The 19,497-nt window shown below is 53.3% G+C and overlaps 1 protein-coding gene across 2 annotated transcripts in view; it reads right to left on the minus strand.

Moving 5' to 3' along the window:
- Col26a1 (collagen type XXVI alpha 1 chain) overlaps positions 1-19,497 on the minus strand; it is a 142,628-nt gene that overhangs the window by 83,106 nt on the left and 40,025 nt on the right. For both annotated transcript variants that reach the window (XM_047533810.1, XM_047533808.1), the window contains exon 2: positions 14,881-15,003. In XM_047533810.1, coding sequence (XP_047389766.1) covers positions 14,881-15,003 — 123 coding nt within the window. The remainder of the gene's footprint in view (positions 1-14,880; positions 15,004-19,497) is intronic.

Here is a 19,497-nt window from a genome sequence, read left to right on the forward strand (position 1 = left end):
AAACTGGGAAAGAGAGGGAGCAGGCCACCCTTCGCTACCGCGGGTCTCGGGCCGCAAGAGGGCCCCGCTGCAAGAGGGGAGGAGCCTAATGGGATGAAAGAGGCAGTTTCTTGAGATGATTGACTAAGTGATCAGAAGACCTTCAGACTCTGTCCAGGGTTGGTGGCCCTGGCAGGGCAATGAGTCCTTTATGGTCTTCAGCCTCCGGTGACACTAACGGGTGTCCCCTGGCAGGAGCAGGATGGGTAAACGGAGCTGGGCATGGGGAGGGGGGTCGGATCCTGAGCCTGCCCTAGTTTACTGTGCCAGCTTGCACAGTACCCTCCCCGAGCCCCTGTCCTGGGTGAGGATACTGTGGGGACCAGGATGCGGGAATGAGGCTCAGGGATGGGGAGGGATGCTCGGACGCAGATCGGATCGTGGTCCTTTCAGGATCCTCACTGTCACAGGGAGAGAGTCCCCGCTGTTCAGCCACATGCACCAGCCCTTCGGGGTGGGATGGACCCCTCTGCCCTCAGGGCCGCATGCCCGTCACCTTCCAGCCCTTGAATGATGATGTGGCACTAGTACTAGATACAAGGAGAAAGAGGCAGGGAGTGCCAGGCCCTGGGCTGAGAGGCTTACGGATGCCGATGCAGAGGGACTCTAACAGGTGGATGCCATTATCACCGGTATTTACAGATGAGGACACGGAGGCACAGAGAGGTTAAGGAACTTTCTCAAGCTCACAGTGCTGTAAGGTGGTGGAAGTAAGACCCCAAACCCAGGCAGAATCGGTGCCTGCGCCCAGTAACTTCAGTTGGACTTTGTTCAGTTCGATACCTGTAGGAGGGCCCTAACATTCCAAAAAGCTCTCTTCCTGCCCTTCATTCCTGGGCCACAGCGCTGGCCTGAGACACCCTAGGTCCAGAAGGCAGCAAAGGAAGCAGGTGGCCCATGAAGCGCAGGTGCAGGACACACCAGTAGGTGGCGCTGTGTCACCAGCCCAGCAGGCCGAGGCTCAACCTGGCCAACCCTTAAGGCGCCACCAGGATGCCCAAGGCAGGGTGGTCATTGGTGGTCCACCTCCCAGTCTGAGCAAGACCCTAAGGGGCCTTGGCCCTCCTGCATCCACAAAGAGCTCCTAGCTCGTGCTGTTGGGGTCCAGTTGGCAAACTTTCTAAGACGCAGCTCCAGCTTGGTGACAGCTGTTTCTCAACACTTCCATGATTACCGTCCACTAAAGACCAAGCCCTCTGGGTCAGCTAACAAGGCGCGGCCCACCTTCCAGACCCTCAGCTCCCTCCACGGTCACCAGCCAAGCTCCCACCACCACCGCACGATGGAAAGTCAGACGCCCGTGCTCTTCGGGCCACCATGACTTTGCAGGTCCAGGCTTCTCTGCAGACATGTTTCCTCCTTGGTGCTGCCTGAGAAGAATCTCAAAGAGCCTCTCAGGTTGTGCCTCAAATGTCCCCTCCTCTGTGACGCAACCCTGCCCCCTGACCAGAGCGGACGGCTTCCCTGTCCCCTCTCCCACACACACACTGGGTCCAGAGCTGGGTCATAACCACACACTCACGCATGCACTCAGCAAACACCTGCCCAAGGCCCAGGAACGAGCAAGACAGGCACAGACGCTGCTCTGCCAGAGCACGTGACCAGTGGGGACGACCAACACTCACCAGAGTTGTGCACGTGGACGGAAGCGCCATGGAGCAAAGTACTAAGTTCACACCTCATTTGTATAGTGAGATTTTCTCCTTGGTTTTAAAATATAATGGGCATGTGGTCGACAAAATGAACCAGTGATGATCTCAATGAACTTCAAGCCACATGCACACCAGCATCCCCGTCCTTCAAAAATCCCCTCCTGCCACTTCTGGCCGCAGAGGTAACCATTTTCTGACTTCTCTCACCAGGGATTCGTTTTGCCTGTTCCAGAACTTCTTATAAATGGAAACTTGAAGCATGCGCTCTTTTGCATTGGCCTTTCACTTATCCATTATGTCCGAGTTTCATCCATGCCATTAAATAGAATGGTATTTTGTTCTTTTTTATTTCTGAATAACATTCCATTATATATATAAAATATGTCAATAATTGGATTATAACTTGTCCATTCTCCTGCTGATGGACATTTGGATTGTTTCCACTTTTGAGCTATGATGAGCAGAGATGTTATGAATATTCTTGCACAAGTCTATAAGAACACATTTCTGCATCTCTAGGAAATATGCTCAGGAATAGAATTGGTGGTCTAGAGGATCCATCAACTTTAGTAGCTACTATGAACAAGTCTCCAAAACCTGTTGGGATGAATCAGCTTACATGCCTAGCTGAAGTGTGTGAGACTTCTAGTTGCTCCATGTCCTTGCCACCACTTGGTATTGTCAGTCACTTTCATTTTAGCCATTCCAGGGTTTATGTAGTAATCTTTCGTTATGGTTTTCATTTGCAATTCCTGATGGCTAAATAAGGTTCAGTTCCTTTTTATGTTTTTGTTTGGCTATCTTGAAGTCTTGTACCCACTTTTTTAAAAAATATTTTTTAGTTGTAGATGGACATAACATCTTTATTTATTTTTATGTGGTGCTGAGGACCAAACCCAATGCCTTGCATGTGGAAGGCAATCACTGTACCACTGAGCTACTGTCCCAGCCCCTTTTACCCACTTTTAAATTGAGTTTTGTATCTTTTTCTTGTTTTGTGTTTTGTTGACTTGCCTGATTTATCTTTTTCTTATTTGTTGATCATGAATACAGGTATATGAGGATATATAAGAAGAATATATTAAAAAGCACAGAAGTGAGCCATTCATACATTTTAGATCTGCAGTTGTGGATTCAACCAATGTGGTTGAATATATTTGGTGAGAGGGTGATTTCACCTGTACTGAGCATGTGGAGAATTCTTCTTGGTGTCCTTGTAAAGAGACATCAAAGAGAGGATCTTCTATCTCTCAACCTGCACATACACTGGAGAAAGACTGTGTAAAGACACAGCAAGAAAGTGGCCATCTACAAGCCAGGAAATGGAATCAGGTGAAACTTTGATCTTGGACTTCCAACCTCCAGAACTATGAGAAAATCAATTTTTTTGTTGAACTGCGACTTCCCAGTCTATGGCATTTTTATGGCAGCCTGATCAGACTAATATACATCTGTAAATTGAACCAAAAATATGTGCACACCGATGAGATAAATCAGAGCTAAATAAATGGAAAGTTATACTATGTTCATGGATAGGAATACTCAATCATTAAGGTGTCAGTTCAGTACAAATTGATCGACAGACCCAATGTAATCTTTATAAAGATCCTAGTGGAGTTTCTTTTTTTGCAAACATTGACATGTCAATTGTGAAATCTAAGGGAAGGCACAGGCCATGGAGAGACTGGAGTCTGTGTAGCCCGTGGGCACAGTGCCACGCCATCAGGAAGCAGAGGAACCAGCCGCAAAATTCACCCCACCTCAACTGCAGGTGCCCCTCATGCTCCCAGGGGCTGCCACCTGCCTCCCACCTCAGATGATCCAAGCAGTCGGATGAGGCTGCTCTGATTCCCCTGAGCAATGATGTTAAATCAGACCTTTCCTCCCTGAACACATCCTAGCTTCTCTTCAATCTTAGGACAAAACCAAGTGGACTTGTGGACCCGTGGGATGTGGCAGGGTCCACTCTGGCCACCTCCCTGCCTGCCCTTACCCACCCCACGCAGAACTCCGGCAGCCACATCAGGGCTGCTCTGCCCTCTGCCCAGACCAGCTGCAGCCCAGGGGCCCAGAGGAGGGCCACCTGCTGTGGGGTGCTGTGCTCCCAAGGCAGGCTACTGTCAAAGAGCCAGACTTCTTTCCCAGCACTTATGATCGGACCCCCACCTGGGCAGTCGTTGGTCTGACCTCCACCACGTCAGTGGCCCCACTGCGGCCAGCTCAGGAGGGCCAAGTGCTTATTCTTTTCAATATATTCTTCTTTAGATGTATTCATATTTGCATATAATCAACAAATAAAAAAGATAAATCACACGAATCAACAAGAAAAAGACACGATGCCCTTTTATGTGCTCGGTAAAGATTGGCGGATGAAGGGAACCACGGATGAGCAGGTGCCCCCCCCACACACAGTCCCAACCTGGGAATTGCAGTCCCAGCCAGGATGTGGAGGCTCCCTAGAGGAGGTCAGGGTGTCCAGCTTGGTACATCTCTGAAAACTCAGGGCGCAGGGATGGAGAAGCAGGACACAGCCACTTACACCAGGAGGGGCTGGGAGGAGCTTCCCGTGTGGGGGTCCCTTGTGTGAGTCTGTTGAGAGGGCAAGCAAGTGGCAGCCTCAGAGGGTGCAGGAGGTTGTTTTGAGTGTGTTCGGTGCATCTGGGGAGCAGGGTTCTTTGATGGGCAGATAGAGCAACTCCCCAGGGTCAGGTTGGGAAAATTCTGGAAAGTCTAGACTTGGTCTGTGGACACTGGACTGACCAGAGCTTTCCCAGCTTTCTGGGTGATGTTCTTGAGCAGCAATTTTTTTTTTTTTTTTTTGGTGGGGGGATACTGGGAGATTGGACCCAGGGGCGCTTAACCACTGAGCCACATCCCCAGCCCTTTTCATTATTTTATTTTGAGACAGGATCTCCCTAGGTTGCTCAGGGCCTCCCTAAGTCACTGAGGCTGGCTTTGAACTCGCCATCCTCCGGCCTCAGCCTCCCGAGCTGCTGGGATTACAGGCCTGCACCAAGGCGCCGGCGAGCCTCAAAGCATCTTCCACTGTGTATATTAATGTGCACGAGTGCTATGTAGTTATTGTTTTTGCATAAATTATAACTCAGCAGCGCTTCGTGTCTCTCTTCTTTTGTAGATTAAAAAATAAACAGAAGACCGAGGTGACTTTACTGCCTCTCAAAACAGCCTCCCGTACCGCCTGGGAGCCTGTTCCCCTCAGCCACCGGGAGGCCACGGAGGGCTGCACTGCACAGGGGACTTGGGATCTGCTTTCAAGTGAGACCTGCCCCCTGCCTCTGAGGCCTGATGGGAAAAGGGCAGGATCAAGGGCTGCTGGATGAGAAAGGGGGACCCCACAGGGGGGACATCCCCGAGGCCACTGAGAAGCACAGGGTCCTACTCCAGGTCACGCGGTGGCACAGGGTTGGCAGAACCCGCCCCAGATGGAGCCGGGGTGCGTCCTCATCTGCTGGACGAGGAGCTGCCTCTCCGGAGCCCTTGGGCACAGAGGGCCCTGCCCCTCTTCAGCACCCCTCCGCCCAGGAGCCTCTGAGGAGACCGAGGTCCTCCCCAGACCTGCTCCACAGCTCAAGGCCACAACCTGGAGGAGACACGGGAGGCTGGCCCAGGCTGAGCCGCTCAGCGACCGTCCTCTGAAGTGTGCAGACAGGTCCCGGGGATCCCCAGGGGGGTCACGGGAAAGGGCTCCCTGGAGGGATAAGGCGCCCACCCCTGGAGGGGAGCGAGCAGAGGCCATTGCTCTCTGACCTCCAAAAGGCAAGGCCCCCAGTGCCTCATGAGGTCCCCCGGTGGGTGCCGGGGCACCGCCAGGGTCCAGGCGATGCTGGCTCAGGCTGACTCGCAGCCCTCCCTTGCTGGGCACTTCCGCCCCCCAGGCCTCTGCCCCTGCCTGGCCTCCACTTCCTCACCAGGGACCACCACGAGGAGGAACAGACGGGGAGGTGCCGAGACAGGCTGGAGACTCAACAGGAAACGGGGTGGGAGTTACAGGCAGGGAAGGAGGAGATTATTAATCTCCTGATTAATAGCACCAGTGGGCCCACGGGAGGGAGCGGCTGTCCCTCTGCAGTTGGGAGGCAGGAGGAGGAGGTCTCTGGCCTCTGGCCTCCCAGCATTCAAGCTGGCTCCAAGGCCTCAGCAGGCGGCCTCTCACCTGGGCCTCCCTCCCCTGCAGCCCAGGCCCTCAGGTTGCTGGGGGGAGCGGCAGGGGCGGGGGATGTGCAGCCCAGGCCAGCTGCCCCCCGGGGGAGGCAGCCCGGGAGCTCCTCTGCCCACGGCAGGATGAGGAGGAGGGGCAGAGGAGAGGCCATGTCTCCAGAAAGGGTTTCAATCCAGGACTCGCTTAGCCTGGCGGTTGACGGTCCCGAGCAGCGGGGAGCGGGAGGCGAGCTGGCAGGGGGCGTCTGGCAGAGGGGAAGGAGGCGCGAAGCCCTGGAGGGTCCCCGCAAGCCCCTGGCTCAGCACATCTGGAAGAGGTTGGCTCTAATGCCATCAAAGGCCTCGGAGGGGCCAGCAGGCAGCCCGGGCAGCGGAGTGGGAGGAGACTTAACCCCCGCCTCCCTGGGATGGGCCCGGGTCTGCCGGGCCCCTGCGCCAACCGAGGGGCTGGGCGGGGCCAAGGGAGGCATCCGGCATTCCCCTGCCTCAGGGCACAGGCCCGGGGTCTCCACCTCAGAGCGAGAAAGCGGGGTTCTGTCCATTTCCTGGAAAAGGAAGCCCGGGCACAGGGAAGGGGCTCTGTGGGCTCTGCCTTCAGCTCCCAGCAGGTTCTGAGTGGGGGTCTCTCCGGGTCCAGTCCCTCGGCCACGAAGCTGGAGCTAGCAGAGCAGCCCCGGCCAGCAGGGAGGACACTGGTGCAGGCACTGCCCCAGGACCACTCCTCCAGGCGGCTGCATGGCTCTCAGGCTGCTCCCTCAGTAGCCACCCCGTCCCACCCACATCCCCATCCTAGTGACAGCGCCTTGTCCCAGATCCCTGATCGAATGTCACCTCCCAGGGAAACCCCAGGGCTTGGTCTCACTCCACCGCAGGGTGTCTTTAGCATGCACTACCCATGCACACACGCACACACACGCACACATGTCCATTTCAACAGAAGACTGATGCGCTCCTGAACATTGATGAACCCTGGAGAAAGTCCTGGGAAGGATGGGATGAGGACGTCCTGGTCCTGTCTTTGGGAAACCAAGAAGTCTCAGTGTCACCTGGGTGTCCCTGCAGGGGTCTGCCCTCCCTCGGCCTTTCTCCAGTTGTGCCAAAAAGCGCCGCCTGTTCTCAGCCATACCCTCTGCCTCCTGCAGCTACCGTGGCTGACCGACTCCAGCCATCACGCCTCTCTCCTGGCTGGTTCCCAGCAGCTTATACACATGTTCTCCTATCTCCTTCAAAACCCAGGGGAGGCCTCCCTGACCCCGCGCTGCACGCCAGCTTCCGCTCACTGCTGGCTCCCCTCATGGCAAAACCTCTCGAAAGAGCTGTGTAGTCTCCTGCTCTCTACCTTCTTACCTCCCAGATTCCCTGCCCCCTCCTGCCATCTCGGTCTCCACGGCTACCACTCCCCAAAACGCCACTTGCCAGGGTCCCTGGAAACCCGCGTTGCCAAATGTGAGGGTCGGTCCTCACCCTGCAGGGCCCTTGGCCCCGTCTGCAAGGCTGAGGTGCCCTGGTCCAACCCGGGACCAGCACCTCCTGTCCGTCACTCAGCACACCGTCAAGCGCAGTCCCTGGACTGGAGATGCTGTCTGCCGGCTGGTGAGTCTGGATCATTCTGTGCGTCCTAGAGCCTGACGTGCATGGATCGCGTGCCCACATGCGTGCCCACATGTGCGCCGTGGACGGCATGTGGTGGCTGGTGAGCCGCGTTCCTGGTCACCAGGTCACTCGCCTCGTTACCGACGGCTTCTTAGGGTCCGTGAAGCACAGGGCGGCCCGGCCTGGGCAGCTTCCTGAACTGCAGCCCTTTCTACCCAGCTCCTACTTCACCCCCATCTGCCACGGATGCCCTGCCGGCATCTCACACTTAACCTGGCCACAGCAGAGTGGCTGGCTTCTCCCTCTGGGGCCTGACCTCCTGCCAGGGCCTCCAGCTCAGTGAACTGCCCGCCCGACCCGCGAGCAGCAAGAGGGAGTGAAAATCAGGGGCAGCCCTGGTCGCGCCTGCCACTCAGGGATCGGCTATCCTGGCCCTCGGCTTTCAGGACGCCTTCTGCCTCCTGCCTCCAGGTGATGCCCGTCCTCTGGCCCTGCATCCGCCTCCTGTCTCCCAACAGCGGCCAACTTTCCAAACCCCGCTTATCTTAGGAACCTCAAGAGAAGAGAAAAGCAGCATAAAGCCAGAAGAAGGGGGGACACAGTGAAGATCAGAGAAAGGTGGGAGAAACAGCAACGACCGAGGTGGCAAAAATCTGGTGAGACCAGAAGCTGATTCTCTGCAAAGATGGATGAAAGGAAACGGCCTCCAGCAAGACTGGCAGGGAGAAAAAGGATCGGCAATGTCAGGAGCGAAGAACGGACATCACTCCATGCAAGAGTTTGCCAGCTCACGTGAGAGGGACCAGCTCTTCCCCAAACCCCAACCCTGACCCTAACCCTAACCCTTGACCCTGACGCAGGGTATCATCATGACTCAGTATGAGAAAATAGATCCTTCGACTAGCCCTATAACTAAAAAGTAAATTGAATTTATAGTTTAAAAGATAAAACAGAAAAGTAATATCCAGACTCATAGTGGCACTGAAGGGGTCTACCAAAAATTAATAAATGGACACCAATTATGCAAAATATCTTTTTATTTTTTAATTTTGAGCCATGGTCTCACTAAATGACTGAGGTTGGGCTCGAACTTGAGAAACTCCTGCCTCAGCCTCCCAAGTCACTGAGGTTACCCGTGTCCGGCTCCTTACTCTTTTTCCAAAGCCAATATTCCACTGATAGGAAAGCCAAAGGCAATACTGAACAAGAAAACTACAGACCAATATCAATCATGAATATAGACCAAAAACACCTAACAAAATATTAGCAAATAGAATCAGCACAATGTAAAAAAAAAATAATACATTGTTACCAAGTGGAGTTTATTCCAGGATGGGACACTGGTCGATATTTGAAAATCACTCCGTATAATTACCAGTTTAACAGGCTAAGCAGGAGGGACCACACGATAGGATCCATCAATGCCAAAATGCATGAGAAACGTCAACACCTGTGATAAAGACTCTCAGGAAAATCTACGAGGGGAACTTTCTCGGCTTGGTAAGGAGAGCCTACAAGAGACTCAGACTTCAGCTGAGACCGAGGACAAAGCCTTCGGTCCACTCTCACCAAGTGCCGCTGGGAGTTGATGTCGTGCCAAGGCAAGAAAAGGAAATCAGAGGCAGACGGGTCAGGAGGAAGAAATAAGATGACCTTCCCAGACGACATCAGTGAAAAACAAGATCAAAGAAATAAAAATAGATCTAAATAAATTAAAGAGAAGCCATGTTCCTTGGCTGCAAGATGCAACGTATTGAACATATCAGTTTTTCCCAAATATATATGCAAGCTTGAGGCAATTCCTATTAAAATATCTCAAGGATTTTTTTTTTCTTTTTCTCTTTTTGTACCGGGGATTGAACCCAAGGGTGCTTAGCCACTGAGCCACACCCCCAACTCTTTTTTATTTTTCGTTTTGAGACAGGGTCTCACTGAATTGCTTAGGGCCTTGCTAAGTTGCTGAGGCTGGCCTCAAACTTGCAATCCTCCTGCCTCAGCCTCCTGAGTTGCTGGGATTACAGGCGAGTACCATCACATCCGGCAACCTTTCCAATAAATAATTACTAGCGCAATTAGATATCTAGAGGCAAAGAAGTGAATCTCAACCTAAACCTCACACCTGGTGCAAAAAAATTAACTCAAAATGTATCACAGACCTATATATGTAAAGTATAAGACTATAAAATTATTTTGAAAAAATAAGAGAAAATCTCCAGGATCTAAGGCAAGGCAAAGAGATCTTAGATTTGATACTGAAAGCATAATCCACAAAAGAAAAAAAATCTGACAAACTGAATTTCATCAAACTTAAAACTTTTGCTCTCCAAGACGGTTGCGGGTACGAAAGAACAAGTAGTGGGATAAAATATTTGCAAGTTACATGGCTGATGATGGACTAGTATCTAGAATATATAAAGAAGTCCTACAACTCAACAGTGAAACAACAAACAACCCAACCAGAAAATGAACAGAAGACATGAAAAGACATTTCACCCACAGGATATACAGCAGAGCATCAAGCCCTTGAAAAAATGTTCAACATTATCAGTCGTTAGGGAAAAGCAATTGAATCATGAGGGTAAATGCTACAAAACAGCTAAATAAAAAAGAACGATAGCCCAGCGGCTCGGGAGGCTGAAGTAGGAGGATCATGAGTTCAAGGCCAGCCTCAGCAACTCAGCGAGAACTTTTCTCTAATAAAAATATTTTTAAAAAGGACTGGGGATGTGGCTCGGTGGTTGAGCGTCCATTCGTCCACCTCCTGGCTGAGAGAAGGCGCTGGCCATCTGCCGTCCTGGGAGAGGGCGTGTTGAGGGTGTTGCCCGATGGTGTCAGAGACCCAGTGAGCCAGGCTGCTGCGGAGGCTGCCTCATCCTGACGGGCATAATCCGAGGAATGACCATCAGAGCCTGACAATTACTTGAGTGCAGGGCCTGCATGACAGGCCCAGGGACCCTCCCACTGCGAGTGTCTGCCACCCCTCGTCGCCCACCCAGGGCCTACGCGCCCAGAAGCTCCCTCTGAGGGCCACCTCAGCACCTGGGCTTGGGATTCCCTCCAGTGCCCTGCAAGGTCCAGCCTCAACTCAGCTGTCACCTCCTCCCGGAACCTTCCCCAAGTGCCCTTGGGGCACTGAACTGGCAGGAGAGATGGGCAGGCGGGCCATCGAGTAAGATAAGCCTCATTGTGTTCCTCGAGAGGGCAAATGGGATTCACAGGACTATAACTGCAGGACCTATCAATCTCCCTGGCAGGGTAGAGGCAAAGGCCAAGGCAGAAGTCACCAGGCAAAGAGGAAGCAATAGTTAAAAAGTCCTTACCACGTCCTGACGCACTAAAGTGGCACATTTTTTTTCTCATGGAATCCTAACACACATGCTATAAGAAAAGTGTCATCTATTTTAGAGATGAGGCTCAGAGAGGCTAAGTAACTTTCTTAAAGCCACACAGCTCAACTGAGCCTTCAGTCTTTTGGGTGCTGAGCTCCCCTTACTAAGCTACCTGTATCTGCCATCACAGGCTGGAAAGTCACCTGGAAAATGATGATCTCTTATGTTGTCACAAGAAATGTGGGATAGACCCATGCCCTAGAGATCACAGCAATGGTACCATGGAGAAAGAAGAGGGGCCTGGGGAGGCGATTCATAATTGATCCTCCCTTGAGACTCGTACTCCTTCCTGTTTCTTTCCCCCACAAAAGTTCTGTGCAAACACAAATCAAAGCACCCAACGTGCTTCAGAGGATGGTGCGAGCCAACATTAGACCCCACACAGCTTCGGAAAATGGAGAGGAGAAACAGAGAAGAAATAGAAAAAACCTGGGCATTTCTCTAAGCTGCGGCGGAGATGTGGCCAGACACGCGGAGCACGGGGATTATAAGCACCAGAGAGCATGCGCAGGTCCGGGCCGGCTGGGGCTTCCACCAACCTCGGCGGGAAGGCAAGCCCGGCGGCGGCCCAGCACTCACGCCTGCCACTCATGCCGCAGCTGCCTGGGGGCGCGGGCCTGGCTGGAATCTGCGTCTGCTTCCGTGCGGCCACAGTGCTGATGACAAGCCAGGTTGCAGCAGGACGCTGCCTCTGCCCCAAACCTCACCCCCTCCTCCAGCCACCTCGGGAGCAGCATTCTATCACCTCCATTTTAGAGTTGGGGAAACTGAGGTTCAGAGGACAAATCCTGGCCACTGAGATGTCAGGGGAAGTCTGTTGTAGGTTCTAGAAAAGACTGTCCTCTATAATAGGGAAAAATTGTGTCCCCATTGTTTTTTCTTTTCTTTTTTTCTTCCTTTTTTGGAATACTTTGGCATGAGATGTGATGGCTGGAGCCTTTGCCGCCCTTCTGTGACTTGGAGGAACGTCATGGAGGATTCACAAGGGATGGTGGAGAGTGACATCATAGAGCCCAAAGTCCCAGGGGAGATCAATGAGGTGGCTGCTGCAATACAATGCCCCAAGTAGGAGAAACCAGTAAAAAGAGGGCCTGTGATAAGACTGTAACTCCAGGTGACCCTGGGAGCTGGTGGCAATGCTGTGACCTATCTCACCCTTCTCTACTTGTGCCCAGCGCAGCCCTGAGACTGCAGACAGAGGGTGCACCCCGGTTCTAGCTCAGCTATGAGTCACTGGTGAGAAAGAAAAGTGTATGAGCCCCTCCCCCTTGAACAAGTAATAATTGCTTAGCAATTGAGATCAGAAATCGGGAATTTCTCTGGGCCCAGTGGCACCCAACTGTAATCCCAGCAGCTCAGGAGGCGGAGGCAGGAGGATCACAAGTTCAAGGCCAGCCTCAGCAACTCAGTGAGGCCCTAAGCAACTCAGCCAGACCCTATCTCAAAGGAAAAAATAAAAAGGACAGGGATGTTGCTCGGTGGTTAGCTCCCCGGGGTTCAATTCCCAGTACCAAAAGAAAAGGAAATTTCTCTAAAAGACTGGAAATGAAAAGTTGCAAGGAACTGTAATTAACAAGGTTCCTGCTAGCTTGCAGGGGGAGGGGAAGCCCATCATAAATGCATGTCTGCTCTCACTGGACGTTCTGACCTCTGTCCTTACCCTACGGACAGAAGCTCCTGAAAGGCCAGCAGACACCCACACAGAGGACCTCCGTGCCCGGAGACATCACTCAGAGCACTGCTAAGTCCTAAGAGGGCCATTGTGAATGTTCCTGATGCTTTGAAAACGTTTCCGTCCAGGCCGGCAGCTTGGGAGTGAGCTGGACCCTCTCTACGCCGGGCATTACTGTATTTCAAAAGCATAGACACCTCGTCACGTCCTGAGGCATTAAGAGAGCCAGGCCACCAGCCCCTTTATTCTGAGGACTTTCAGGGAAGGGAAGCCTGCCTGTGCCTCTTCCAAGCCAAATGCCACACCAGGGCAGGCGTGGAGGCGTGTGCACACTACACGCGTGTTCTTAGGAAAACCTAGAGACGCCAGCTCTCCGGCTGTGTGGGGAGGGAACTCAGGTCCTCGCTCACTCAGGGCAGGAGGCGCTCTGCCCCCAAGCCACAGCCCCCGCCCTTCAGAGGCTTTCCAAAACGTGCAGGCCGGCATTGAACTTGGGATCCCCTTGGGATCCTCCTGCCTCAGCCCCACCGAATGGCTGGGAGCACAGGCTACCTACCTCTGTCCATTCGCAGCTCTGGAGACAGTATTGGCTTGTTAAATTATATTCTAGATCTAGAAAAGAGCCAGTGCTGAACTGGACTCCACTGTGCCCACGGCAGGACTGGGGGGGTCAGAACTGCGTGAGGGACATGTGGCCTCCCTTCCCAGTGTCTGTCCTCCAGGGCCAGCAGCTGGCTTTCCCTGGGAGAGCAGGACCAGAGGCTTCCCTGTCAGGGTCAGACGAAGACCTCTGCCCTCAGAGGCTGCTCGCAAGATCGAGAGGCCCTGATCAAAAGAAAGGCAGGAGGGGCTGGGACTGGAGCTCCTGGGGACCATGGGGGTGTCCCGGTCAAAGAGGTGGGGGTCCACATCTTTCTCTTCATTCTGGCAAGCAGCTCTCTTGCTTAAAATTTAAACTGGACATCTCCATCTCCACTTTTCTAGCCATTTCCCCTGGCAGAAAGGGCTGCAGGAAAACACTTGTATATAAGAACCCCAAGTTAAGGACACTACTATTGCAGCTGGGTGTGATGGTGCCTGCCTGTACTCCCAACAACTTGGGAGGCTGAGGCAGGAGGATCGCAGGTTCCAGGTCAGCCTCAGCAATATTTCAAGGTCTGAAGCAGTTTATTGAGACTCTGTCTTAAAATATAAAAAGGACTGGGGATGTGACACAGGGGCTAAGTACCCCTGGATTCAACCTCTGGTTTCTAAAAACAAAGCAAACAACAAACCTGCTATTAGCCAGGACAGGGGCTCTGAGGGTGGCGCTGTGAGGGCGGGGCTGTGAGGGTGAGGCTGTGAGGACAGGGTTGTGAGGGAGGGGCTGTGAGGGCGGGGCTGTGAGAGTGTGGAGGGTGTGGCTGTGAGGGAGGGGCTGTGAGAGTGTGGAGGGTGTGGCTGTGAGGGAGGGGCTGTGAGAGTGTGGAGGGTGTGGCTGTGAGGGTGTGGCTGTGGGGGCGGGACTGTGAGGGTGAGGCTGTGAGGGTGGGGCTGGGAGGGTGGGGCTGTGAGGGTGGGGCTGTGAGGGCGGGGCTGTGAGGGTGAGGCTGGGAGGGCGGGGCTGGGAGGGTGGGGTTGTGGGGGCGGGGCTGTGAAGGTGAGGCTCTGAGGGTGGGGCTGTGAGGGTGGGGCTGTGAGGGTGAGGCTCTGAGGGTGGGGCTGTGAGGGTGGGGCTGTGAGGATGGGGCTGTGAGGGAGGGGCTATGAGTGTGGCTGTGAGGAGTGGGACTGTGAGAGTGAGGCTGTGAGGGCGGGGCTGTGGGGGTGGGGCTGGGAGGGTGAGGCTCTGAGGGCGGGGCTGTGGGGGTGGGGCTGTGAGGGTGGGGCTGTGAGGGTGGGGCTGTGAGGGAGGGGCTATGAGAGTGTGGCTGTGAGGGGTGGGACTCCCAGAGGGTGGGCTGTGAGGATGTGGTTTGAGGGGCGGGGCTCTGAGAGGGCGTGGCTAGTGAGCCTGGCTAAGAGTCCAGTCTACCCCATACGCGCTAGTTGGGAGCGCCAAAGCTAACTGGTGGGGTCTGCAGCCACACCTGTCTCCTCCCCGCTCCCTTGGTCCCCAGTCTGCATTCACTGTGGAGGTCTTCTGCCAGTCCGCCACCCACTGAGTCCTGAGGTTCTATCTCGGTGTTCCTCTCACCTGTTGTGCACGTGCAGACACACGCACACACCCACCCCGCATCCTGCACACAGAAGGTTCGCCATACATGTGGGTTCGACTCTCTTCTCTGTATCAACCCAGCCTCCCCTAGAGCCGTGCTGAGTCAGATTCATTCATAAGAACAGAAAGGGCAGAGCGGGCCAGTCCAGGGGCCTTTACCTCACGAGGTTGGCACAGGGCCCAGGCCACCGGCAGCTCTGGTACACACGCTGGACCACTGTCTCCGAGCCATTCTGCACCTGGCAGGACACCGTCCGGGTCACCGTGTGATGGCACCAGTGCCTGTGGGGAGAGCGAAAGTCCCATCAGCCCTGCTGTGCTGGAGGAGGGGGACCCCTCACAAACCAGGAGCGCTCATTTTCTTGGGTTGGGGGCCCACCACGACGCTCTGCCCAAGTCCGCGGGAAAGGGAGCGCACCCACACCAGCTGGCCTCCGAGCACTGGCATCAACTTAGCCCTGAAGCCGCTGCCCTGACGGCCCTCCCTGGGGCCCGGGGAGGTCAGGCAAGGAGGGGAACGGAGCTACCAGAACATGGGGTACTGGTGCAACCAGGGAGCGCAACAGGCCTGGTCCCAGGAAAGGCCACCAGGCGAGCACTGAAGATGGGTTAGCCGCCGTGGGGGCCATGAGAGGGGTGACACTGGCAGAGAAGGGAGGGGCACGGGTGAGGGCACCAAGGTGAGACACCAAGGCATGTCCAGGGACCGGTGTGCAATCAGAAGTGGGCAGAAGAGTGAAGGACAGGATGGAGTCAGGGAAGGAAAAGGCTCCAGGCAGTGGAGGGGAGAGGGAGAGGGACTGGATCAAGATGGCCAGCAGGCCCACCCCTCCACCATCACCAGATCCTGGAAACCTAACAGCTAAAAAAAAAAAAAAAATCCTGGAAAACAAGAAACCCTGGACCAGAATATTTGAGGAGTACCTAAGAGATAGAAAGCAAAGGGACTAATCTGAAGCACAGCCAGGAGCACTCAGGGAGAGACCAGGGGCTGAAGGTGGGAGCAACTTAGGAGCAGCAGATACGGGGTAAGGGAGATACCCCAGGTGATGGCAGGATGGACTGGTTAGGGGAAAGAGCCAGACAGGGAGAACTTGCGTCCCTGTCCCTGCTGGTACCAGGATTTAGGCCTTGGATTCACCTGCCCACTGGCAGGTGTGGTCAGAGTGGGTGCCTCACAAGCTGGTGACCTCCAGGGACACTTTTAAGTTCAGACCACTGAATTCTCTTTCCCCATTCATCTTTGGCAAAAACCAAAGTCTCAGTAAACAGAGACAAACTCATGGAAATTATTTGATTAAAAGAAAAAATCTAACCCATGAAAGAAAGGTACCAACTCCACAGGCAATAAAATCATGCCTCTAGAGAAAAGAAAAAAAAAAAATATGGAGACAACTTCTGCAAGCATAATTAACGTCCTCTAAGAGAGAAGTGTATCACTCATAAAAATTATGAAATAAAAAATTTTGATCTCTTAGAAATCAAATGTATGACTATGAAAATAAGAATAATTGAAGAACAGAATGCAAATAGGTAAACAGGTAAAGATGTCCTGACGAGCTTTAAGTCTGAGCTTCGAATTGTCCCAGCAGGCCCTGCCAAGGCACAAAGAGACAGGAAATGTTGGGGAGGGGGGTGAGCCGAGGGATCTAAGTTAGGCACGTGCCAGCACCTACTGAGGAGTAACCCTACAAGGGCAGACCAGAGTCAAAGAGAGGCAGACACACGAAGAAATAACAAAGGAAACTTCCCAGAGCTGAAGAAAGACACCAGTTCCTCAGTCGAAAGGGCCACTGAGTGCCATCGTGGTGGAATTTCAGAGCAATCAGGTTGATGAGAAAATGTTAAATGCCATAGAAAGAAAAGAAAAACCAAACCATCTACAGTAAATTTAAATAAGATTTTTAAATCAGCAACATCAGATTCAAGAATATCATGATAAAATTGTCTCAAATGGCTAAGGAGAAATATTTAGAACCCATAATTCTATACCCAACCAAACTACCCATAAGGGCCAAAGACCAAATAAAGATTTCAGATGCTCGAGGGCTTAAAAAGTTTCCTAGTTACCAGTTATGAAAGCTCCACTGAAGGATGTATCCCAACAAAACAAAATAAAGGACATAGAAAAAACATATTCAATACAAAGAGCAGTTATGGACAAAGAAACAATAGTAAGATTTAGTAATAGCCTAGCTCTAAAATAAAAGTGATTTCAACATGGAAGATGGCAAAGAGAGGAAGTTATAAGGGAACTAAAATTGCAAGTAATTCTTTCATATTGAAAGAAAGAATATAGAAGTTGTGCCACTTTAAGTGTAATAGAAAAATATACGATTAAATTTGCTTTGAATTTAAAGATAAATACTAGAAAGCAAGGAATGAAAATGTAAAAATGACAAGCCATCCAGTAGAAACAAGAAAATAAAGGAAAGAGTAAAATGAAGTTGATCAATCCAATAAAATGCTAGGAAATAAAAAGAAAGTAGCAAGAAATATTAATTAGAAGATGGGAAAATAGGAGAAGAAATGAATTAATAAAATGGAAACAAAAATTTATTAAATAGATCATATTAAAAAGAAATCAACAGAACCCAAACACAGGCATTTTGCAAAAAAAAAATCTTATCGACAAAGCTTAGACAATTCCTAATGAGAAAAAAAAAAAGACATAGATATAAAGAACAAAATTCTAGACATTAAAATTCGTAAGTAAATATTATGTATGCTCTTTCATCAAAAATTTTCAAAATCTTGCCAGGCGTGGTGGCGCATGCCTATAATCCCAACAGCTCGGGAGGCTGAGTCAGGAGGATCTCAAGTTCAAATCCAGCCTCAGCAATGGCAAGGTGAGATGAGCCATGGATCGGAAAACATTCTCCGAAGCCTCGAATCCCCATCTCTAGACATCCGAGCTCTTAACAGACTGCAAATGGCTTCCGATGATCCAAACCTGGCCCAAACCAAAGGAGACGGTGGGCAGAGGCGTGGAGAAAGGGCTCTGGGCCCGTCCAGGTGGAACTCGAAACCCCCTTCGTCTCTGGCAGCGGTCACGGGACCTGCATGTCCTCCTTCCCAGGGTCCCCATGTCCGGTGTCTTCTGTTTGTTGGGTGGTATCATGCCGCCGCCCACCCCGCCCTGGCCCCTGACCTTGGACTCACTGATTACAGAATGCCTGCCGGTGGAAAGGGGTCTGGCACACTCTCCCAGCCCAGGCACACAGAATCTGGGGTGGCAGGCATGGTCCCCACACATGGGCAAATTCTTGGCAGGCTCATCAGGATGGGAAGGGACTGGCATTTCTTGGGCATCGTCTGAGCAGGGGTTCTCTGTCATGTCCCCGATTCCACAGCCACGCTCTCATGGAGGGTCCAACACAGTCAACCCACCCCCGGCAAAGGCTGATCTGCTTCCACCCAGACCCTCTTCCTTGTGAGAAGAGACCCACGCCACCACGGGCAGGGCGGGAGCTGCTCCCACAGGGGTCTTCACCTCCCTAAGCATTGGACTCGGTCACTTGGCGGAGCACTGAAGTCCTTAACTGAGGTCCGTAGGGAAAACAAGTGCTAAGTGGTTTCAGGAAATCGTGTCACGATGGAAGGGAGGGACCTTCAGGACACCCCAGGGTCCATGCCCACCTCTGAACACGACCAAGGGCCCCATCTGTGGTGCTGCCTGCCACCCAGCGAGGTGCCATTGCAGAGGTGGCCCCACCTCCCAGGGGGCGGGAACCCCCACCCTGGGGCTCGGGCTAAGGCCTCCCCAAGTCAGCGCTTCCCTCTGATCTCATGTGTCCCCTACCTCCCCGGGACCCTGAACCGAGTCTGAGCCAGCCCCATTTCCTCATTCCAAGCTCTGCCCCCACGGTGAGTCACCTCAGTGTTTCCCTGGAGCCCCACTGCGTGCACCCACTTGCCTGGAGAGTGGTCATGTCACCAGAGCCCACAGGATGGACACACATTTGCCGCAGGTGCTGCACTGAGAGCATCACTATCCAGCCCCCGCCCGCTCCTCCAGCACACGCACCTTCTGTCTCCCGGCCATGCCAGCAGGCGGGGCAAATCTGCTCCTGACCACCTGACTCCCGGCTGTTCCTGGACCACCAGCCTCACCCTCCTGGTCTCCCGCCTCTTGGGGTGTCTCCCTGCAAGCTCCGCTGCCTGCCACCAGGGGGCGCCCCCGGGAACGCAAACCCGCCCCGCCCCCCGGCTCCCTGGCCTCTGCTCTCTGCCCGCTCCTGCCCACTGCCAGCCGGCTCTGTCTCGCCATTTACATTGTCGCCTTGTGCCCGGTCCTTCTGTTTGGTCAACCATTCATTCTACAGGTCTCCATCCGGGCTCTTCCCCTCCTGGGCTCCTGCTTAGCCAGGAAAGGGCTCCCACCTCGTGTTGCGTGGAACCCCGTGCATGCCTCCGTCGTCGCCCACGTCACTTGGGAGGACCTCGGGCTCCTCAGGAAGAGCAGGCCCCACTGTAGAGGTGTATTGCTGGGACCCCGAGTGCATTCTAGAAGGGCCTTGTCCCCTGCAGTCCCTCCCTCAGCCAAAGCTGCAGATCAAGGTTGTGCTGCGCTCCCGGCTCTGCCCACCCGGCACAGTCACCTCCAGGCTTCGGGCGTCCAGTTTCGGGCCCAGGCCCCTCCCCCACCCACCTCTTGTTCTAATTACCAGGCCAACCCTCGCTGGATTCGCGGAAAGGCCAGATTTGCCCACCAGCTCGGCTGGAGAAGCCAGTTTTCGAGTCTAAACAAAGGCAGCAGTCCAACAGATGAGGAAC

Source organism: Sciurus carolinensis, chromosome 18, assembly GCF_902686445.1.
Source record: "Sciurus carolinensis chromosome 18, mSciCar1.2, whole genome shotgun sequence".
In the NCBI taxonomy this organism is placed as follows: Eukaryota; Metazoa; Chordata; class Mammalia; order Rodentia; family Sciuridae; genus Sciurus; species Sciurus carolinensis.